The 23,457-nt window shown below is 49.2% G+C and overlaps 2 protein-coding genes across 3 annotated transcripts in view; one reads left to right on the top strand and one right to left on the bottom strand.

Moving 5' to 3' along the window:
* Positions 1–661: 661 nt before the first annotated feature.
* The window catches only part of LOC132675795 (ral guanine nucleotide dissociation stimulator-like), an 87,673-nt gene continuing 64,877 nt past the window's right edge, over positions 662–23,457 (bottom strand). Inside the window, exon 4 of the mRNA XM_081790573.1 lies at positions 662–2,055. Coding sequence (XP_081646699.1) covers positions 2,016–2,055 — 40 coding nt within the window. The 3' untranslated portion in view covers positions 662–2,015. The remainder of the gene's footprint in view (positions 2,056–23,457) is intronic.
* LOC132677887 (uncharacterized) lies at positions 3,817–13,783 on the top strand. Of its 2 annotated transcripts, none has more exons than XM_081795017.1 (5): positions 3,817–3,905; positions 8,826–9,024; positions 9,624–9,683; positions 10,602–10,768; positions 11,038–13,783. In XM_081795017.1, exons 2-5 carry the CDS (start codon positions 9,020–9,022, stop codon positions 11,349–11,351), a joined length of 546 nt encoding a protein of 181 aa, XP_081651143.1. In that variant the 5' UTR covers positions 3,817–3,905; positions 8,826–9,019; the 3' UTR covers positions 11,352–13,783. The 2 variants fall into 2 exon arrangements, with proteins under 2 accessions (XP_081651143.1, XP_078298720.1); XM_078442594.2 differs by lacking the exon at positions 3,817–3,905 and adding an exon at positions 7,064–8,045.

Raw genomic sequence — 23,457 nt, 5'->3', positions numbered from 1 at the left:
GTGCCTACAGAAAGGGAGAGTTTCGGTACACATGTACCCTTGTGTACACTGATGAGAGACAAAATATTGGAATTGGCCCAGTCATTCAGCTTCTGGAGACGTAGAGTAAAGGATGATGTGTGGCCCCTGAGAATGTAGAAGGGGACAGGACTGTGCCTGTCCACTGTGGGGACATGCCATAGTACAAGACCATAGTCTTGGATGGATGCCCAACCTGTCACACCACTCGTGAACACAAACACAGACAACTGCTGCACTCAAAACCAAAGGACTGTGAAGATGACACCATGTCTTGGGGGCCATTATTTCTTCAAAGAATATACATTTTATTTCCTGTATGTATTTGTTGTTTCCTATTTATTTTTTTGGAAAGAGCAAGAAGGGGAATCCTGACCACGGCTTCAAGCTGTCATTGCAGAGCCTGACTTGGGGCTTGATCTCAAGAACCACGAGATCATGACCTGAGCCAAATTCGACTTGGAAACTCGCCCATTGAGCCACCTTGGTGCCTGTCCTCATTATTTAAATCTTCGTTTTACTGAATGCATGTCACCTTAGGGAACCTTGAAGAACTTTATACCTTATTGCCTAATAGATTAGCATAAATAGAATATTGACGGTTTCATTTGGGTATTTTTATAATATGCACATGAGACCAATATCACCATGGCCTGTCCAGGAAGATGAAAGATTTTCAAGGTATTCGCTCTAGTCCAGACATTTCTCTTCTGGCTTCAGCTCTTGTGTCAATCCTCAGAGGGTCACCATGCCAGATAATGAAGATATTTTAAGTGGGGGCTTCACCTAGTCTTTGTTCTTTGAGCACTATTTCTCTGTCATAACAAATATTAGTGTCATTGAATCTTTAAGCAATTATTAATCACTCTCCTGTCATGTAGCCAGACACAACAGGCCATGTTGTGTGTTTGCACACACATGGAAATCCCAGAGGAGCTAAAGCAGCAGAAACCGAGATCGCTGGTTGCAGAGACTGGGGTGAGGGAATGAGCCATGGGTGATTAATAGTCCACGTGTCTCTGTGATGGAAATGTTCTAGGATACATAGTGGTCACGGGTGCAAAATCCTGCGAATGTACGTACTGACACTTGAAGTTGTAATTTCAAAGGATGAGAGTAAATTCTTTGGAACTTAATTTATGTTTTATGTATAAACCAATAATACATAAGGACAGTAAATACCTCTATACCCACTACTAAAACGACAAAGAACGCCATGATAAGGTCAGGGAATTCATCCTTTGGGGCTGCGGACGACATGAGCCGCTGTTGGGGAGCTGAGGCTGGTTGCTCAGCTGCAGCAGGTGGTTGCTCCAGCCCTTCCGTGACCCCACCGGCTGGGGCTGAGGGCTGCTCATGCTCTGGGGCCACCAAAGGGGCAGGTGGCTCTTCCAGCTCCTGACTGTCAGCTAGAGCTGGGAGTACCTCCTGCCCTGGTGGGGATGCTGTAGTGAGGGTCTCCGATTCTCGTACGCGCTGAGCTCCAGGAGAACTGGTGGCTTCAGGCTGCCTGGATGCGAGGCTCCAGTGGGCACTACAGAGATAGTGGGGGCTCGCTCCCGAGGGATGTTTGGATGTGGCTATGGAGCTGCTGCCAAAGCTTCAAGAATAGAAAGTGTCATCACCGTGATTGCCATTCCATGGCAGGAAACCTCTCCCGCAGACATTGTCATCTGAGTCAAAGGACCCACCAGGAGGAAATCTCCCAGATGGCAGGCTAATGGAACAGTGATCTGAGACTAGTCCCTACGCCTGACCCACCTGCAGTCTCAGGAAACACGTTCTCTGTGGCATACCCCGTCTCCTCCACATGGCCACATCTCCCTCCGAGAGTCCCCCTCGCCCAGAGACTCTGGCTCTTTGGGCTCACGGTGTTTCTGCCATGAGTAGAGAAGGCGGGTGCAGCACTGCAGCTCAGAGCCCGGCATGTGGACCCCTACATATGCCCGCAGCAACTTCAAGCTTTTTCAGTCTGGGGGCTGGCAAAAGTCCTCAGGTTAGTGATCCAGCCAGGTGCCCAGGATGGAGGAGATGGCCCTGGGGATACAAAAGTAGCCAGAATAATCACCATGGGGTGTTCCTCCCACTGATGTCTCAGGACAGGCCTGTGGGACCTGGCCTCTATGCCTCCTGCTCCTGGATGTCCAGAGGGTGGTTCTATACGTTGTCCACCTGTGATTTGGCAGTCCCGCCTACGAGAGACCTGGTCACTGAAGAGGGACCGTCAAGATTCTGTTTGACGGGAACCCCTTAACCAATGATGTGGTCGTCTCTGTCCTTCTTGGGGAAGCCAGCCAGACTCCTCGCTGTGTCCCGAGCCAACCTTCCACCGGAAATCAATCCGTGCATGAGTGGAGGGGTGGTGTCGGGGTGAGTCAGTGCCTTCACTGCATACCCTAGCGCTCCATGAAAATCTGCACAAATACGGGACAAGGGGATTCTGTCTCTTACCTGGGCTTGCTATGACCCTCCTGATGCCTTCAACGTGACGACCTGTGCCTCTGTGCTGCCTCATGCCCTCAGTGCACATGTGGGTGTCCTCCCGCTGACACTGTTCTCCCATCGTGTGGGTGATATGTGCTCCTTGAGCCCTCACTGTGTCTCCTGTACCCTTGCTAAGCATGCACTGTGGATGTTCCCCAAGGTGGTGAGCGTGATGCTCCCCAAAACCGTTATTCTGGGTCCCCTGATGGGGGTGGAGGCAAGGCTGTGAGTGGGAAGGGATGGGGTTGGACTCTGTAAGGCGCTGACGTGGTCCTCTGGCGCCCTCTGCTGCCTCCCTGTGCCCACAGCCCATCCTCTACCAGACAGGACACTTCTCTAAAGAAGACATCTGGATTGCCAACAGGCACATGAAAAGATGCTCAACGTCGCTCCCCATCAGGGAAATACAAATCAAAACCACACTCAGTTATCACGTCACGCCAGTCAGAGTGGCCACAATGAACAAAGCAGGAGACTATAGATGCTGGAGAGGATGTGGAGAAACGGGAACCCTCTTGCACTGTTGGTGGGAATGCAAACTGCTGCAGCCGCTCTGGAAAACAGTGTGGAGGTTCCAAACAATTAAAAATAGACCTACCCTATGACCCAGCAGTAGCACTGCTAGGAATTTACCCAAGGGATACAGGAGTGCTGATGCAGAGGGCACTTGTACCCCAATGTTTATAGCAGCACTCTCAACAATAGACAAATTATGGAAAGAGCCTAAATGTCCATCAACTGATAAAGGGATAAAGAAATTGTGGCTTATATTCACAATGGAGTACTATGTGGCAATGAGAAAGAATGAAATATGGCCCTTTGTAGCAACGTGGATGGAACTGGAGAGTGTCATGCAAAGTGAAATAAGCCATACAAGGAAAGACAGATACCATATGTGTCCACTCTTTTGTGGATTCTGAGAAACGTAACAGGAACACGTGCGGGAGGGGAAGAAAAAAAAAAAGAGCTTAGAGTGGGAGAGAGCCAAAGCATAAGAGACTCATAAAAACTGAGAACAAACTGAGAGTTGATGGGGGGTGGGAGAGAGGGGAGCGTGGGTGATGGGTACTGGGGAGGGCACGTGTTGGGATGAGCACTAGGTGTTGTATGGAAACCTATTTGGCAATAAGTTTCAAAAAATTTTTTAATAAAAGCATCAATGAAAAAAGAATCTCAGGTCAGATTATTAGATGAGTATGCTCAGCAACTCCCTGCAACAACAGCAGTGTCCCTGTGATTTCTAACAGGACAGTCCATTCTGGGGATCCGAAGAGAGGGACAGTACCTGGCAGAGGTTGGATCAGGATAATAGGACATGTAGGACGTTCAGTGCAGTACTGTGACATGGCAAGAGAAAGGAATCCTGTCACAGTCCCACATTTGTGAAGGGCTGAATGGGTGAGGTGAGTGGTCTCCTTTCAGAATGTTGTCTAGGTGGTAAGGCCCTTGCTCCTGATCTGGAGGGGCCCCAGGGGCGTGTTGCTTGGCCAGAAAGTGCAGAGCATTAGACATAATGCAACGAGCCCCATGTCCTTTGGGTAAAAATCTCCCTGCTCCTCACGAACGTGTGTCAGACGTGGAGAAGGTGTGGAAGGATGGTCGGGCGAACCGGGACACCTGGGAACGTTCGTCGGGGAAACGTGTACAACAATGCCAATATATTCTAGACAGAATGGGACGTGAAATGGTCTCACACCTCTTTTCTGATATTCCTACAAATAAGTGGAGAGTGACGTTGCGTCTGGCCGTGGCAGGGGCTGGGCCCTGAGGGCATGTTTGGGGAGCAGATGGGGTTCCAGGTTCATCTGGGACCAGGAGTCTCTGAGAGCTACCAGGGGAGCAGCAGTGTGTTTTCTGGGCCCTGGGATTCTTTGCATTGCTTCTGGGCCCTGGGTGTTGGGTTTCCCTGGTACCTGCACTCACCCTGAGCCAGCGTGGCTTCCTGTTGACGACATGGTGCTTCCTCCTTTCCTTCAGGGAAGTAGAGCAGGGGCTCTCATTCAGCTTCTCCTCCATCTGTGGCATGTGGCTCTGTAAAGACAGTGCCAGGCAGGCAGGCAGGCAGGAGTCCTCAAAGCCATGTCTGCTTGCTTTCGCTTGTCCTCAGACCCATATGAATTCATTCCAGATATGACACCACACTGTGCACTCACCTCCCCCACGGAGGAGAAGCAAGGTGGCTTGAGGGCTTGGATTCAACCTGTTACAGGTTAGAGGCACCTCAGAGATCCCTTTTCCCTCCTTCCCAGCATGACATGTGCGTGGCCATGATGGGTCCACCAGGTGGTCCACTGCCATCCAACCTGCTCCGGTCCCGGGGAGGACCGGCCCCCATGTCCCCCTTTCCCCGAAACTGAACATGAGGGGATGGGGGTGCCCAGGGAAGGCTCAGAGCTGTGACCTGACCTGACCTGGCCTGCTCTAGGCAGCTCTGTGTTACCTTATGTGACCTCCTGGAAAACATCCTGAGGCATCGCCAGCGTGGGTTAGGGAAACCTCTCCAACATCTGTGTAATCCTGCACGCTGGGGTTTCTGGTATCCAGAGCCCTGGTACCTGGGAAGAAAACAAGAGAACATCCCAAAGTCTCTGTGTCTGTAGGCAAGTGAGCCTAGTATGGGACCTTACTAGAACATGGGTGCCCGGTTACGGGAGTTCCAAGCTTTCCTGGGGCCTGTTGTGAGCAAAGTGATGTCACTGCCTAGGATCCACCTCCTGAGTCCCCTCCTGGGATAACACCTTTGCAAATAGTCCTCTCTTTGCTGACTGCTCACCCCCATTCTCCATGAAATGTCATATCGGTACACAGTTCCACCAATGCACCCCTCTCCACAGTCCCCTGAGAAGGTCTGGGGGCAGCCAGGGTCCGAGCTGTGAGCCCTATCTGGGTTGAGACAGAACTCTTCTTTCTTACCTCTTTCTGGTCCCACATTCGCGACTGTGCTTCTCAGGGATGGTCCGTGTCTTTCCTGCCCAGTGGAGATCATTCTAGCCTGTACTTCCTCAGGAGGTCCTCAGGCATATGTGGGATGATATCTGTGAAATTGGAGCAGCGGTGTCACCTGTTGGAAATTTATCCAACCACATTGACTTCAACTTCTCACCTCCTCTGATTCTGCTGCTCCTCTGATCCCATCCCACAGTCCTTCCAGGTGTGTGTACGTGCGTGAGTGTGTGTGTGTATGTGTGTTTACCAGTGCTTGTTTTCTGGGGTCCCAGAAGGTCACATCCCCACCTAGGGAAGGATGGCCAAACATTTCCTAGGAGCTTAGGTTCTCTACTTTCTAAAGCAATCCCTACAGAAGGGATTGGAGTTGGGGCCTAGTAGGACAGAACTCTCTTTTACGTAGACTTGGTCAGTAGTGTGCCACGAGCCATTCCCTGCCTTTCCACTGGGTACATACAATGGGGACAGGGTGGCACTCAGTGGGTTGCCCTGGCCTGGGGGTCCTCCTCAAGGAAGAACGTGCTGGGATGTCTTCTGTGACGCTCCTCTTCAGCCTCACCCCCACGCCACCTCCATGTCCACACCCAGTGACAGTAACACACCCTTTTCCAGACCCCCTCCGAAATCCTGGGTCAAATCCAGGACCCCATTTTGAGGACATGAAGTTGGGGTCATGCCTGGTTCTGCCTTTCTACCAGTCTGTGATTCTGGGCGAGGCACTGACCCTGGCAGGGTCTTCACTTTCCCCTCCCCTCAGTGGCTCCCTGGGATGCCCACATCCTGTCAACACATCCTTGTGGGATTTCCTTCCTGGAGTGTGGTATGGACGTAGTGTTTGATTTCTGTTGCAAAGAAGATGGCACCGTGACCCCAGACCAAACAAGTTTAGGTGATAAAATGTGCATGGCACGGCCACGTGCTCACTGTCACTCTCCGTGTTGTCTCTCAGCCCCTCACAGTGGGGACCAACCCCCGTGTTGAGTCGTGACACAGACAGTTACACTAGCCTAGCCCTGAGAGACAACAACAGACAGGGAAGGACTAAGGCACTCGATGTGGACTGAATCGTGCCACCACCCTGAAGTGGGCTCAGGCGTTGAGTGAAGCAGGTTCTGTCTCAGTGATGACAGCAGCCCCAACCTCCTGAGAGGCTCTGGCAGGAGCCCCCAGCTGAGCCCTGCTGAATTCCTGGTCCCCTGGGCCTGTGAGGTGGCAATTTTATGAGGAAGCCACTAAGGGTTGGGGAATATTGTCCCACGGCACTAGAGCAGAGTAGTGACAATGTCCTCTTGCCCCAGGCCCTGGCCCTCCTCACCCTCCCTCTCTGCTGTCCTCGCAGCTCTTTCCGGTCTCCCTGGTCTCCTTTCACACGTCCCCTCTGAAACAACGACCCCTGCCTCCGAGTGTCCGCCCCACTGTGCCTTCTGCCAGGCTACATACCCTCGGACTTGTGCAGGGCTGGCTTGTTCCTGCACTGCGGCAGGAAATCTTAACGTTGCCTCAGCACAGCCTTGTCAGACCCTCCCCTGGTGGAGCTCAGGACCCAGTTGTCGCACCTTGAATTTTTCTATGGAGTCCTTGCTCATGTCATTCCCATTTTTGTTTCATGTTCTTTCCATCTTCCTGGCTAGACCTTGAACTCCTAGAGGGAAGACGTGGCTGCCTTACCAGCACTGGCACTACGTGAATGCTCAGATGCTCATTCCCGGGGGCTGACTGAGGAGGTAAAGGGATCCCACCCACCATTTAGCAGCTCAGTCATTGTAGCCTAATTTACCTGGGTCATTTTTCAATACTTCTTTTATCGTATATCTGTTGAGTCCACTCTAGTCGTAATTTGGGGCGTGAAATCACACTCCAAGATCAAGAGTCTCATGCCCTACTGACTGAAACAGCCAATTTTCATGGAACTAGACTGATTTCTAAGTTATCTTGCGGGTTAACATTTCGTACGTGTATTAGGTTATGCTGAATTACCAGAGAACGCGCCACATTTCAAAAAGCATGTCCCCACAGATTTCCTCACATGACAGAGCTGGGTGTGTGTTTAGATTGGAGACTAAAGTCCTTCATGTGGTCATTGAGGAACCCAGAGTTCCTCCATTTTGTCCCTTCTCCCTCCTGAGGATATCAGGTAGTTGCACAACCAGCAGCACAAGGGGCGATAAAGGGGAAAGAGGACAAGGAAATGCACATGGGAGCATGTTATCAGCCTGGTCTAGAGTGCCTAAAATATCCACCTTTTCACTCATTCCTTGTTTTAAAGGCAAGGATTTTTAAGTAGTGATCTGTGAGCACCTATGTCCCACAAACCATAGAAAATGCATCCCTAGATATGTACCACAAAACATACGAAGGTAATTCTGAAAGGGCGGGCCTATGCTGGCAAACTCCATCTTGTTCTGTGTCCTTCACCTTGACCACACCTCCTCCCCTTGAGCCACCCCCTCCCCACCTGCCTAACAGAACTTGGACCCTTCCCCAGCCAATCGGCTGAGGCCATAGCCATTACCTAACCAACTGCCCCTAGGCCCCAATAAAACCTTTCTGCTTTGGAAACATGCTCTCCCTGGTATCTCACCGCTGCGTTTGTGCAGGTAGGGGATTGAGCTCGAGCTAGCTCAAAGGCTCCGTTGCTTACATCGGACTCGGCTCCCTGGCGGTATTTGGGGATCACGAATTCTGGGCATAACATTCGGAGGCTCGTCCGAGATCCCCATAACCCCCGAGGGACCCCCATCCCACAGCAGTAGAGCAGTGACAACGTCCTCCTGTTCCCGTCTCCTGATTTGTTCATTTTGGCCACTCTGACTGGCGTGACGTGATAGCTGAGTGTGGTTTTGATTTGTATTTCCCTGATGGGGAGCGACGTTGAGCATCTTTTCATGTGCCTGTTGGCCATCCGGATGTCTTCTTTAGAGAAGTGTCTATTCATGTTTTCTGCCCACTTCTTCAGTGGATTGTTTTTCAGGTGTGGAGTTTGGGGAGCTCTTTATAGATTTTGGATACTAGCCCTTTGTCCGATATGTCATTTGCAAATAGCTTTTCCCAATCCATTGGTTGCCTTTGAGTTTTGTTGGCTGTTTCCTTTGCTGTGCAGAAGCTTTTTATCTTCATGAGGTCCCAATAGTTCATTTTTGCTTTTAATTACCTTTCCTTTCGGGATGTCTGATAAGAGATCCTAACGTGTTCAGCCATTTCCCACCTCAAATTCTCGTGTGAATGCCAAGATCCTTCTTCGGACTCTGGGCACCCAGGTCTCACTCTTGCCACAAGTCACTGATGGCTTGGGGGTTTGGTCTGCAATCGAGACCCCAACACTCCTGATGTCCATGGTGCTGTGTCTGACTCTGTGTCCCTCCTGTGTTCTACCTCAGGGTACGAACATCTCACCCATGCCCGACAATGAGAACTGTGTGGAGTGGACCATCGAAGGAGGCTGGATGCTACTGGAACAGCGATTGGAGCACCTGGTACCTGCTTTCCTGGGTAGAGACCCCTCCTACCTCTTCACATTCTTGAGCACGTACAGAGTTTTGCTACTACCCAGCAGGTCCTGGAAATACTGTTTATGAGGTGAGCACCCTGCCGTTCACAGCTCAGTGTGATTCAGCCCATGAAAGATCTGAGTATCAGGACAGTCACCAAACGTCCTTGAGTCTCACTTTGTTCCTCTGATCTGGGTGGAAAAACTCCAGGTCCTCAGTGGGGGCACTGCAGGGAAAGTCACCCTGGCCTGTGGAAAGGTCTGCTGGCAGGGCTGCATCTCTGCTGGGTCATCTTTGTCCTCTTCCCCATGATCAAGTTTCTGCCTCATCCTTCACCGTCGCCAGGTGTTGAGTTGGGCAGTTTTCCCATTGGAAAAGGAGATTGGAGGCTCTATCCGTGTGTCTGAGTCCTGGCTCAAACCAGACAAGGATGCCCAGGATGAGCAGGAGGCCCAGACCCACACCAATATGTGTGATGGAGCTGATTGGGGCCCTATCATTCTTCAAACACGCAGGAAGCCCCACTAGGTGCAGGCAATTCTGTAGGAGCTGACTGGTATCCAATGCACAGAGCAGATAGTACGCTCCCCTCCAGAGCTCCATTGTAGTCACCAGTAAGAGACTCTGGATAGAACAAGATGTAGCATCCACAGGACAGCTCATATGATGTCCTTCTGCCTCCTCCAGATACGGATGCTTCCATTCTGAGGTTGAGGAGGATGGCGGACCCGGGGAGCAGGAGAAAATGTGAGTAGACTGAGCTCATGCTAGAGGGCCTTCCTTCTCCAAGAGGGCAGTGCTGAGACTGTGCGTGGGAGGGGCTGCAGGACCCAGCATCCCACACGTCTGAGAGTCCTGTGAGAGAAAAGTTCTGAGGGCTTCTCCCTGGAAGCAAGGAAAGGGGTCCTGTCCTGTCTGGTAGAGGACGGGCCTTGGGCACAGGGAGGCAGCAGAGGGCGCCAGAGGACCGCGTCAGCCCCTTAGAGAGTCCAACCCCATCCCTTCCCACTCACAGCCTTGCTTCCACCCCCATCAGGGGACCCAGAATAACGGTTTTGGGGAGCATCACGCTCACCACCTTGGGGAATGTCCACAGTGCATGCTTAGCAAGGGTACAGGAGCACATATCACCCACACAATGGGAGAACAGTGTCAGCGGGAGGACACCCACATGTGCACTGAGGGCATGAGGCAGCACAGAGGCACAGGTCGTCACGTTGAAGGCATCAGGAGGGTCCCAGCAAGCCCAGGTAAGAGACAGAGTCCCCTTGTCCCGTATTTGTGCAGATTTTCATGGAGCGCTAGGGTATGCAGTGAAGGCACTGACTCATCCTGACACCACCCCTCCACTCACGCACGGACTTGAATTCCGGTGGAAGGTTGGCTCGGGACACAGCGAGGAGTCTGGCTGGCTTCCCCAAGAAGGACAGAGACGACCACATCATTGGTTAAGGGGTTCCCGTCAAACAGAATCTTGACGGTCCCTCTTCAGTGACCAGGTCTCTCGTAGGCGGGACTGCCAAATCACAGGTGGACAACGTATAGGACCACCCTCTGGACATCCAGGAGCAAGAGGCATAGAGGCCAGGTCCCACAGGCCTGTCCTGAGACATCAGTGGGAGGAACACCCCATGGTGATTGTTCTGGCTACTTTTGTATCCCCAGGGCCATCTCCTCCATCCTGGGCACCTGGCTGGATCACTACCCCGAGGACTTTTTCCAGCCTCCAGACTTCACCAGCTTGAAGCTGCTGCGGGCGTATGTAAGGGTCCACATGCCGGGCTCCGAGCTGCAGCGCTGCGCCCGCCTTCTCTACTCATGGCGGAAACACCGTGAGCCCAATGAGCCAGAGTCTCAGGGCGAGGAGGACTCTGGGTGGGAGATGCGGGCATGTGGAGGGGACGGGGTATGCCACAGAGAACGTGTTTCCTAGACTGCAGGTGGGCCAGGCGTAGGGACTAGTCTCAGATCACTGTTCCATTAGCCTGCCGTCTGGGAGATTTCCTCCTGGTGGGTTCTTTGACTCAGATGACAATGTCTGCGGGAGAGGTTTCCTGCCATGGAATGGCAATCACGGTGATGACACTTTGTATTCTTGAAGCTTTGGCAGCAGCTCTAGAGCCACATCCACACGTCCCTCGGGAGCGAGCCCCCGCTATCCCTGTGGTGCCCACTGAAGCCTCGCAGCCCAGGCTGCCTGAAGCCACCAGTTCTCCTGGAGCTCAGCGCGTACGAGAATCGGAGACCCTCACTACAGCGTCCCCACCAGGGCAGGAGGTACTCCCAGCTCTGGCTGACAGACAGGAGCTGGAAGAGCCACCTGCCCCTTTGGTGGCCCCAGAGCATGAGCAGCCCTCAGCCCCAGCCGGCAGGGTCACGGAAGGGCTGGAGCAACCACCTGCTGCAGCTGAGTAACCAGCCTCAGCTCCCCAACAGTGGCTCATGTCGGCCGCAGCCCCAAAGGATGAATTCCCTGACCTTGTCATGGCATTCGTTGTCATTGTAGTAGTGGGTATAGAGGTATTTACTGTCCTTATGTATTATTGGTTTATACATAAAACATTAAGTTCCAAACAATTTACTCTGATCTCTTGAAATTACAACTTCAAGTATCAGTACGTACATTCGCAGGATTTTGCACCTGTGACCACTATGTACTCTAGAACATTTCCATCACAGAGACACGTGGACTACTAATCACCCACGGCTCATTCCCTCACCCCAGTCTCTGCAACCAGCGATCTCGGTTTCTGCTGCTTTAGCTCCTCTGGGACTTCCATGTACATGACAGGAGACTGATTAATAATTGCTTAAATATTCAATGACACTAATATTTTTTATGACAGAAGAATAGTCCTCAAAGAACAAAGATTAGGTGAAGCCCCCACTTGAAATATCTTCATTATCTGGCATGGGGACCCTCTGAGGTTTGACACCAGAGCAAAAGCCAGAAAAGAAATGTCTGGACCAGAGTGAATACCTTGAAAATCTTTCATTTTCCTGGACAGGCCATGGTGATATTGGTCTCATGTGCATATTATAAAAATACCCAAATGAAACCGTCAATATGCCATTTATGCTAATCTATTAGGCAATAAAGTATAAAGTTCTGAAAGGTTTCCTACAGGTGACATGTATTCAGTAAAAGGAAGATTTAAATAATGAGGACAGGCACCAAGGTGGCTCAATGGGCGAGTTTCCGAGTCGAATTTGGCTCAGGTCATGATCTCATGGTTCTTGAGATCAAGTCCCAAGTCAGGCTCTGCAATGACAGCTTGAAGCCCTGGTCAGGATTCCCCTTCTTGCTCTTTCCAAATAAATAAATAGGAAACAACAAATACATACGGGAAAAAAACGCATATTCTTTGAAGAAATAATGTCCCCCAACTCATGGTGTCATCTTCACAATCCTTTGGCTTTGAGTGCAGCAGGTGTCTGTGTTTGTGTTCATGAGTGGTGTGACAGGTTGGGCATCCATCCAGGACTATGGTCTTGTACTATGGCATGTCCCCACAGTGGACAGGCACAGTCCTGTCCCCTTCTTCATTTTCAGGGGCCACACATCATCCTTTACTCTGCGTCTCCAGAAGCTGAATGACTGGGCCAATTCCACTATTTTGACTCTCGTCACTGTACACAAGGGTACATGTGTACCGAAACTCTCCCTTTCTGTAGGCGTGTACACCTAGCACAACTCTGGGGACATAATTTATAGGCATTTTCGGGCACTGCCTCCAGTTTCCAATATCTACAGACTCTTTATTCCGTTGGGGTCTTCTGTGAAAAGCAGGGACCCCTGGGACTTGGTGGATCCTTGAAAAATCAGGAGGACAAGCCACCACTGAGGACATCAGGGTACCTAGGGGTGACCCATGGGCCAGGAAAGAAACCACACTCCCTCATTCTGACCTCCTGCACAGCATCCATGCCCCAATCCTAGAACACACTCATCCAGGCCCCATCCCATGACAAACCCCAGCTGCCTGTGCACCTCCTGTTCCATAGCTCTGCTTCTCAGTAGAGCAGCCAGTCCCTGTATTCAGGCCGGTGGAGGATGCAGGCTTGGCCACTGCTGTCTGCTTGCTGGCCCTCCTCCCAGGCAGGGTCGCTTACTCTCAGGAAAGTACCTCTAAGGGCAGATCAGGTCAATGAGTTAAAGACCATGACCTGAATGTGTTCGTCCTGACGACTGAGTGGCAACAGCAAGAACCACTTGAACCTCGGCAAGCCAGAGAGTCCTTTACACAGCACATCAGGAGCTCAAGGAGACTGCAGGATGGAGACTCAGTCAAGGCTTTTGATAGCGAGTCAAGCCCCTCCACCCTTCAGGCTCCTCCAGCAGTGACGCCAGGCACCTGCCAGCCCCATCTTTGGGGAGCAGTGTCCCTGTCATGAGCAGCCGCACAGCACCCTCTGGTGACCGACCATAAGGCACACAGGAATACTGCAGGGCTCCCTGATCTCCCAGCAAAGAAAGTGCCATTCCAACCGACACATCCTCAGAGGACTCCAGGCAGATCACCCACAACTCTGTAAAATCCAATGTTTTTGAGGTGCCTTTCAGGAAGTCTATGAAAAACATAGGTCTCTTCCCAACTGCAGTATTCTGAGATGAATTCACTGAGTGGGGGAGTCAGGCACTGGGTTCCAGGACAGAAAAGAGAGACAAGGTGGCCAGCTCCCAAGATGCACAGGGCGTGTTGTGGCAATGTGTTGGGAAGCATATATTTATGTCACAGCTCTCTGGGTCCGGTTTAAAGAAAACATATATCCAAACAAACCTTGTTTATGGTCTTGTTGTATTATATCACCCACAAAACATTTCAGAAAATTTGCACATTCTCACTCCATATATCTGCTTACTCTCATCTAAATTCGATCACATCATCCTATATTCCCAGGTACTTTTTCACTTATTGGGAGTGCATGATATGCTCTAGAGAGACCGCAGTGACTCGTCAACATTACTGGTAGACCTAATAAATGATTTCACTCATGCTAAGATATGTATATCGGGGTATATAATGTGCTTCATTTCTATACATGAATCACGAACTATCAGAGAGAGAAATTAAGAGTAAATCAGCCTACAGGCACCTGGGTGGCATAGTCACCGAAGCATCCAACTTTGGCTCAGGTCATGATCTCATGATTTGTGTTCTGAGCCCTGTGTTGGGCTCTGTGCTGACAACTCAGAGTCTGGAGCCTTCTTTAGATTCTGTGTCTCCCTTTCTCTCAGCTCTTCCTCTCTCTCTCTCTCTCTCTCTCTCTCTCTCTCTCTGTCTCTGTGTGTGTGTGTGTGTGTGTGTGTGTGTGTACGTGTGTGTGTTTCCATGTATCTCTCTCAGACAAGAATAAATAAACATAGAAAACTTAAAAAAGAATGACTTTAACCAAGAAGGAGAAAGACCTCTTTACTGAAAAGAAGAAATCAGTGGAGAAAGAGTTTGAACAGACAGAAATAAGCAGAAAGACATTCTATGCTAGTGGATCCCAAGAATTAAGATTGTCAAAATGTCCACACTACTTAAGCCATCTACACATTCCCTAGGTGCAATCCCTATCAAAGTTGAAGCACGTTACCAAAAATAGAATAATCCTTCAAGGTGGACAGAACCACAAAAGGCTCTGAATACCATATCATTTTGAGAAGGAGGACCACAGCTGGAAGCATCATGCTTTCTGATTTGAAACTAGATCTCAAAGCTACAACAACCCAAGCAGTACACTATTGGAGTAAAAGCAGACACACAGGTCATTGGAACAGAACCGAAGGCCTAGGAAGAAACCCACACATATGTAACCAATTCACAACAAAAGAACCAAGAATATAACCTGAGGCAAAGGCAGTCTCCTCAATAGGTGGTGCCCAGAATCACTGGGCACAGAAAAACAACAGGCGCAGAAAAACAACTTGACACCTATTTAGCATCACACACAGAAACGAAGTTAAAACGTATTACAGACTTGAGACCTAAAACCAGAAAAGTCCTGGATAAGAACTTGGACAGGAGGTGTGGGAAATCGCACAACGATGTCCTGAGTTGGGAGATTATAGGGAACTCTTTGCCGAGCAGATCACTGCTCTCTGGCCTTCCTGCAAACAGCCAGCAGCAGCTCACTTACCTAGTTGGTGTGTATCTGGGGGGCAGGCGAGACTTGGCTGATCTAGTGCGTGTGTATCTAGGGGTTGGGTTCTGCATGGGCTCACCAAGTCCTTGGACCGTGTTGTCGCGTGGAATATTTTATCCTGTCTAGATGTGGTTTGCACCATGTCTTCAATACGTTCTTTCTAGCATGTGGCCCGCTGACGTGTTGCACATCGTTTGTAGGCTTAATGACTACGGGAGCCTGAGAGCAGCTCGTGGAGACGTCCCTTAAAGTCCCTCTCACCTCTCTTGACTTGCGTGGAGTCTGAAGCAATCCTTTCTGCTGTCCTTGGCTTTGCTGGACAAAGCCAAATGCCACACCCACGAGAATGTTTGGATCTCAGTCTTGAGTTTTGGGATTTGACACCAGAAGCCAAAGCTACAAAGGAAACCTAAACAAGTGGGACTACATGAAACTAAAAAAACCAGTTCTGCACAGCAACAATATCTTCCACAGAATGGAAAGGCAACATAGTGAATGGGAGAAAATACTTGCAAACTACATACATGGTCAAGGGTTAATACACAAAAGATATCAAGGTCTCCTACAGCGCAACAATGCAAAAGCAAAGAGCAATGATGGAACTGGCAGAGTCCTGAAGAGGCATTCTTCCAATGAAGACATACAGATGGCCACCACATACATGAAGAGAAGTTCCATGTCACTCCACATTAGGGAAATGAAAGTCCAAAGCCAAAGAGATATCACCTGAAACCTGTCTGAACGGTCTTATCAAAACGACAAGAAAACACAAGCGTTGGGTACAATGTGGAAGAAAGCGAACCATTGGGCCCTGTTGGTGCAGAGGCAGTCGCAAACAATGTAAAGTTTCCTCACACAATTCAGAGGGGAACACCCATATCATCCAGCAACTTCCCTCAATTACGCCCCTAGGTACTACTCAGAACACATGAAATCACTAACTCCCAAAAATACCTTCACACCTGTTATTATAATAGCCTGGAGGGCATTATGCTAAGTGAAAGAACTCACACAGAGAAAAACACATACAGAATGCTCGCACATACATGGGGAATCTGAAACAAAAACTAAGAAAACAAAAAACAAAAATCCTCAAAACATAATGAAACAAGCCCATCAATACAGAAAGGTGATTGCAAAGGTGAGGGGCAGGAAGGAGGGAAATAGGGTAAAGGTCAAAAGACATCACCGAATAAAAAAAGACCATGTCAACAGGGAAAGAGAGAGTAAAGGTGACTCAATATCTCAAATTCTAGCTTCCTCTATTTCAGAGATCTTAGTTCAGTCCATTCCATTCACTAGACCTACGTGAATAATAACGAATTATCAGGACTTGGCAGTTTTTTCAAGATGAGTTCTTTAGGATTTCATATCCAAAAGGACAGAGTGCTAGATTACTAAGTCACTTATATTTTCCATTATTTTTATGGTTTCTTGAAGTACCATTATGTCACAAAAAACTCCTTAGATCTAAGTGGACACTTTCATTACTCTAAACATATGTACATACCACTAAAACAGTACAATAAAGGTAAGGTACACTGTCCATCACACAAAAGTGATCCTTTTTCTCCTTGTTGTAGTGAGCGTTTGGTGATGAAAAGGTTTCTGGTATCGAGCTCATGTATCAAATTCCATGTGATGGGTTATGCAGAATATAGTATTCATGGTAAGCAAGAAAATAATGATCTTCAAGATAATCATAATCTCCTGAATTGCTGACAGAGACAACTCACCCCCCGGGGACAAAACAGATGCTTAGGAGCCTCAGCTGCTCAAAGTGGCCTACACCACACCATCTTACTGAAAACATAAAGTACCAGTCAGCTTGATATGTAAGTTTGGGAAAGCCTCAGTTCTTAGACTTTTGCCTTCAGGGAGGTTATGGTGCTGCCTTCAGGAAGTTTTCATCCGTTGTAAAAGGATTGGAACACACTATTGAAATGAGAAATTTCCTATGCAACAAAACTGTGTCTTTGGAAAGAACTGGGACCCTGCTGCGGTCCGGACTAAAATACAGGACACGTCACTGCAGACACTTACACAGACGCACAAATACAAACCCCAACAACCTGACAGAGGTGGAACCCATGCAATGAAAGAGCGTTTGCTCAAGACCTCATTTCCAAAGGAGGCTGAGAGAGGAGCACTGCCTGCTCAAGTACACATGTACTGGTTTCTAGGAACCCGGTGGCTCGGAGTCACTTCTGCCTCATGCTGCCTCATGAGTCCCGGAGGAGATGTGATTCATAAGGTCTGAAACTCTTGAAATACGGAACGAATGCAAGAGAGGAGACGCTCCACGGAAACAGGAAGCACCACGCCCTCAGATATGAAGAACAAAACCCAAAGTCTGCCTTTGACAAGGAGCTTTTCCATCCACCTGCCTCGCCAGAGTGCAAAGAAGACGTTCCCACCCAACATGTCCCAAAAAGATGACTTTGGACTCCATCCACAACACCCAGTTCTCTTCAGCACACATCTCCAAGTAGGAAAGAGTCTGGACCACCCTCTAAAACACAGAAGCGCCACTTATTCCTGCCTCACTGGCTCCGAGTTCATTGATTGAATGCAAATTGCCTTCAGAAATGAAGAACTCAACAGGGAGTTGCACTTCCCCTACTTCACACTCCACACCCCACTGTCCCATTGACTCCCATGATAGAGGACCCTCTTTAGCCCAAAGCAGGGTGGGATCTCCTCCCCCCCCCCCCCCCCCCCCCACTTAAGAGGGTGCAACTTTGCCAGCAGAGGCGGGGAGGGATGGGTCGGGGCAGAGCAGGGGGTGTGGAGGGCGGGAGGCAGGAGGCCTGTGTTCACCTGCTGCTTCCACTCTCAATTACTTCAACAAGTTCCCTGGCTGGCCTCCAGCAACTCAGGCCCACCACCCTGACTCTCCCTGGAATGTTTCTCTGGAATTTGAGGTCCCTGTGCATCATTTCCACAGGCAGGAATGTTTCCTCCTGCTCATGGCTGTGACTTCCCTGGCCCTGCCTTGACATTTTCCCACAAACGCAGGTCCACGCTTTCCTTCGTTCCTTCCTTGGTTCGCACCGCCACCCTCTAGCCACCAACCCAGTCAGACCTCCAAGGGCACTCAGGGCGCCCCCCCCCCCCCCCCCGCCGTGCACCACTCCCCACCACCAGAGCCTAACCCCCTACTCGATCTGGGGCCCTCCTCCTCCAGGGGACGGGGGTCCAACCCAGAAATCTCATCTCACTCCTGAGTCCTCCAGACCACAGCCGCAAAGGAGCCCAAGAAGAAGCCTGGAGCACGAGCCGGGGGAGGGGGGGGGGGGGGTGGTCATGGAAGGGGAAGACAAAGAGGGGCAGGAGGGAAGGCCACATGGGACCTTGTCACTAGGATCCCTACCTTGGCAGCACCGTGACTGAGGCAGGTCCTGGAGGGAGGCTGTGGGTCTCAGCTGCTCCACCTTTAGGCTTCTCCCAGATGGTCTTTCGGGGGCGCCCTGGGGCATCGCATCGCGCTCTGCCCCGGCCAGTGCTGGCACTCCACCAGCGCAGCCAAAGACCGAGGCGCCTGGGGAGCGCGTCCTGCGCCCTGGCCTGTGGCTCCAGGAGCAGCAGGAGCAGCAGGGCCGCCACCCTCAGGGGCTGGAGGCTCATGGCTCCCAGTCTTCTCCACGTGGGCCGCGCGAGCGCTACCCCCAGCGCGAGAGCTACCGCTACCCCTACCGCCACCGGCATGGCTACCGGGTCGCAGGCGCCAGGCAGCAGCATGTCCCTGGTCGGGGGGTGGGGTGGGCGTCAGCCCCTGGCTGGCCCAGACACTTGGGGGCTTGGGGCGGCAGGCAGGCTGGGAGCCAGGACTCACAGCACCGCTGCAGCCCCAGCTGTGTCCCTCACCGGGCTCCGCCCCTGGCCACGCGCATGCGCATACCCGAACCTGCCCTGGGCACACCTGCTTGGGCCTGAGATCCAAGGGAAAGCAGAGAAAAGCAAGCAAATAGAGGGTTGGTGGAGACCATGAATCAGAGGGAGATCCACCCTCTACGATGACTTTTTATTTCTTTATATTTCTTAAAAGGGAAGAAGAAAACATAGGAAAACATCTCTTTGCCTGTAATTTTTCTAGCTTTCTATTTCCCTACATACACAGGCATGACCATTTCATTCAAAAGTAAACTAAAGACAATCTGTTTTTAAAAATTCACACAGTATGGGGACACCTGGGTGGCTCAGTTGTTTAAGTGCCCAACTTCTGGTTTTGGCTCAGGTTATGATCACGGTTTTGCGGTTTCAAGCCCCACATCAGCACAGAGCCTACTTGAGAGTCTGTCTCTCCCTCTCTCTCTCTCTGCCCCCCCCTTCACTGTCTGTCTCTCTCAAAATAAATAAATAAAGTTAACAAAATTTAAAATTCACATATTACGATACTCCAAAATCTAAAATATGCTAGAACTAAAATATTATAATTATTTCCATTTCTCCCCAACTTTTGTGTTTGAAAGGTATTTCCCACAGTTTTGACCTTTCCAGATCTTTGTATTTCAGAATATTCCAAAAGGTATATTCAAATCATGGCTCCTCCCATGGGGATCCACATCTGGCAGACTGTGTAAAGCAGGATTCACTTGCCAGCATCAGTACTGCCCCCTGCCCTCATTCCCAGGGATGAGAAACAGGGAGGGTGATGAGGAAAGACACTAAGAGCCTCCCGATTGCTTTCCAAGGAAGTGTCACACTTGATGTTATGGGGGGCACAGCAGGTGCAAATGCTGCCCTGGTAGACAGACTGCCTCACATGCCTCCAACAAGTGAGAGCAAGCCGACGGCACCAAGTGCTCAGTGAGAGCTCCAAGCAGAAACACTGTCCTGGACCTAAACAAGATATTTCTAAAATTCTTCTGCTTGTTCTACCATTTTTTTTTTAATTCACAACTTCCTCCATTCATGATCCAGTTCATTGGACCCTATGTATAAACAATACCTCCCAAATAGTAGTGCAAAGCTACCAGTGGGAACACAGGGAAAGGCGTCACGAAAACAAAGCTTTCTTTGGGCAAGGCAGGGGCTGTCTCACCCAACTCCCCAGCCTGACCCCCGCCATCTGCCCTCTGCCTTGCCCAGTGCTAGCAGGTGTATGGCGATGCCTTCCCAGAACAGTCTTCACGAATAGCTATCAAGACGTTTCAGAAACAGACCCTGACTCTAGAGTGGAGAGGCGAAAGCAAATATTATGTGTTACACTGGCTAAATCAGATGGGTTATGAAAACAGCGTGAAACACTGGGGGTGGGGGTGGGGTGGTTTAAATGTGCTTTAGGACACCCAGAAGCACACTCGGGCAGCCCAAAGTGACCCAGCTGTATGAATGGAAAATGAGTTTAATTTAGACTCTGTTAGTTCCTGTCCAGCTCAAGAAAGGAAATTCAGACAGCTAAAGAAATTAATTTATTTTGGCAAGAAAGAGAAATTTCAAGTGTCTGCCCTAAATTACAATTTATTTCACTAGAGTCCTCTATTATAAGCTGAGCAACCAGGGCGTTCTTCCAGGTGGCATGTTAAATGTTCCTTCTTTATTCTCCATCACTATTGGAGACAGGCACACTTTCTTAGAACTTGACACTCACCTCTCCCCATACTGCCCTATGACTACAAGGTGGCAGAGAGAGATCCAGACCAAGACATCAGGATCCTGCTCCCAGCTCTCTCTCTAAGCCTGACAGACTCTGTGAAAGGAGGCTCTCTCTGCCCTCGACACTCAGCTGCCCGTGTGGTGGGGCATGTGACATGCACAGATGTGTGTATGGGACCTATGGCGGTATGTGTGAAACTTCAGAACTACGACAGGGTATCGAAAAGCACCAAACTGTTACATACAGAACAGCTCCCAGGCACTCTCAGACATGATGATTGGGAAGGAAATCTAGCAGTGCCTGGAAAACGATGAATGTATTTCTCTTTAACCACTGACTATCTCTCCACAAATATGAAACATAATATGCAAAGGTTTATTGATCATGGCATTATTTCTAATAGCAAAATCTTGGCAATGACACAGATACTCACAGCAGCCTGCTTAAATACACAACAAGAAATCTACACAACGTGGCCAACGAGAGGTCTTGTTCCGAGGTCTCTCGGAAACAGTATGAAATGATTTCTAAGATGCAGTGTTACTCAAAAGACAATAGGCAAAAGTGTGCATCCACTATGCTCCTTGTTACGGAAAAGAAAAATTCTACATTTGGTTAATTTCTTACTAAACGAATTACAGGAAAGGTATAGTAAAAACTACTGAGAACGCTTACCCCATGGGGGCTGCGTTAGGAGATGGGAGAGAGAGTGATGACACATTTCTCTGTGTATACTTTTTTATTCACAGTTTGACTTTGGAATCATGTAAAATTCTTTCATGTTGAGAAAAATAAAGTTAAGTTAAAAAGAATTTGTAAAGAATCTACTCTTCTCAGACCACAAAAATCGACTAAGGACTATCATGGCACTGCACGCACACATCACTTTTTGCCGGAAGGAAGCAGACACAGCAAACAGCTGGGAAGTTAGAAGAGCTTCACAAGAAACTTGTGAGGAGAACACACTCCTCTTCACACCCTCCCAATGCCCTCAGATGTTAGGACACTATTTCCATCCCATTCTCCCTCTGATCTCAAAATGTTATTTCTGGTGTTTTTGCTGAGATCTTCAGTAACCTCACTGGGGCCTCCTTGGTCATTACTTTTGTTCACAGTTATTTGCTAATCACCTTTTTACCATTTTTCATTAAACTAGTCAAATAAAACTTATTTTGAAAAGTATCAACCTCCATTTGTTCCTTTAGAAAAGATTCTCTTCAGAAAATGTTATTGTGGGGGCACCTGGGTGGCTCAGTCGGTTAAGCAACCGACTCTTGATTTCAGCACACGTCATCATCTCACAGTTCCTGAAATTGAGTCCTGTGTTGGGCTCTGTGCTGACAGTGTGGGGCCTGCTTGGGATTCTCTCTCTCTCTCTTTCTGCCCTCCCTTGCTTGTGCACATTCATTCTCTCTCTCTCTCTCTTTCTCTCTCCACCCCTCTCAAAATAAATAAAAATAATCTTTACCAAACTGAACAATTTGTGGCCACATTTCCTGAAGCAGAAGAGATAAACACTTTTGAAGCCGAGCTATCTACCATTAAAACATAGTTTCATTTATCGCTACTTGAAGCTAGTTTAAGCTTTTGACATTTGCAAACATCCAGGTAACTTCTTCATTATTTTTGGTAGCTGGACTTTTACAACAGCTTTCTTGTATAAGAAATGTTATATAATAATACACACAGATAATACTTCCCTAAAGTTAGAATGGGGTATTATTCCTTTTTACAGCTGGATAATTGGAAGAACACAGAATGACATATTTCATGAGCCAGCTGAAAACACTGAATGAGGACTATGAAGTCCTGGGAATTTTCATCATCGAGTCTTTCCTTCACTAAATGCTTGTTAACTGAATCCCAGGTGTCAAAGTCAGCTTGCACACCAATCCAAGAGCTTCATGGTAGGACTGAAGATCAGGTACCGTAGGGCCAGAGGCGGAAAGGAAGATCCCTGCTAGAAACGACCCAGGGTTGAGAGCCAGTTCCGCCGAGTGAAAGTCTACCAACAAAGGCTCTCAGAAGTGACTTTGTGAGCAAATGGATGGGTGGTATGGGGAGAGGCAGAAGGAAGGCTTTGTGCTAGGGTCCACTAGGAAAACACACCCACATCAAGGGTTAAGGGTGTATTCATCCCACCGAAGAAAGATGAATCAGAACATAGCTGGGTTCTCAAGCTGACTGCCACTTATCAGCCATGGTGCCAGTCAGTCTGCACCTCAGCTGTCGTATTTCTAAAACAAGATCGTCTGTCTTCCCTACTGAATTTATAAGATGGCTTCATGAAGTCATTGAGATTGAATGCATCAAAATGCCTGACCAGATCAGTGTATAGTCCACTGAATCTCACACCCAGCCAGGAATTCCATCTCTAAATGTGTGCCCTGAAACAAGCTTTCCTACGTCTCTGCAACACATGACTCACTTTACTATGATCATCCAAGTAGAAGCAACGCTTTCAAACCTTCTGAGAACAAAGATTCTAAGTATGTAATATCTGACATTTGCACACTAGTTTTCCAAAATCTCTCTAAAGCAAACAAACCCCGCCCTAAAACAAGTTTTAACTATATAAACTAGGGGAAAAAAACCACTGTCCACCCAAAATGTAGGCCTACTCATTCTACAAAGGTACTATCATAGCTTCTTAGGGATTGACCATCTACTGAAAAAGAAACTATATTTGTTAGGAGAGGTCATGTCAGCTGCTCTCTGCTACCGACTGGGCATCTTCAACAGCCAGGGTTCTCTACCAGGTTCTGGGCAAATGGTAGGCCCTCAATGCAC

Source organism: Panthera onca, chromosome A2 (genome assembly GCF_046562875.1).
Source record: "Panthera onca isolate mPanOnc1 chromosome A2, mPanOnc1 haplotype 2, whole genome shotgun sequence".
Taxonomy (NCBI): domain Eukaryota; kingdom Metazoa; phylum Chordata; class Mammalia; order Carnivora; family Felidae; genus Panthera; species Panthera onca.
Note: the sequence above shows the minus strand (reverse complement) of the source record. Positions and strands in the feature narration are given on the sequence as shown.

What these genes read in the sequence shown, in the direction of transcription:
- LOC132677887 (XM_081795017.1), top strand. An exon ending in CCCGGGGAGCAGGAGAAAAT is followed by an intron (nt 9,684 to 10,601) that starts GTGAGTAGACTG and finishes TTGTATCCCCAG; the next exon opens with GGCCATCTCCTCCATCCTGG. An exon ending in CTACTCATGGCGGAAACACC is followed by an intron (nt 10,769 to 11,037) that starts GTGAGCCCAATG and finishes GTATTCTTGAAG; the next exon opens with CTTTGGCAGCAGCTCTAGAG.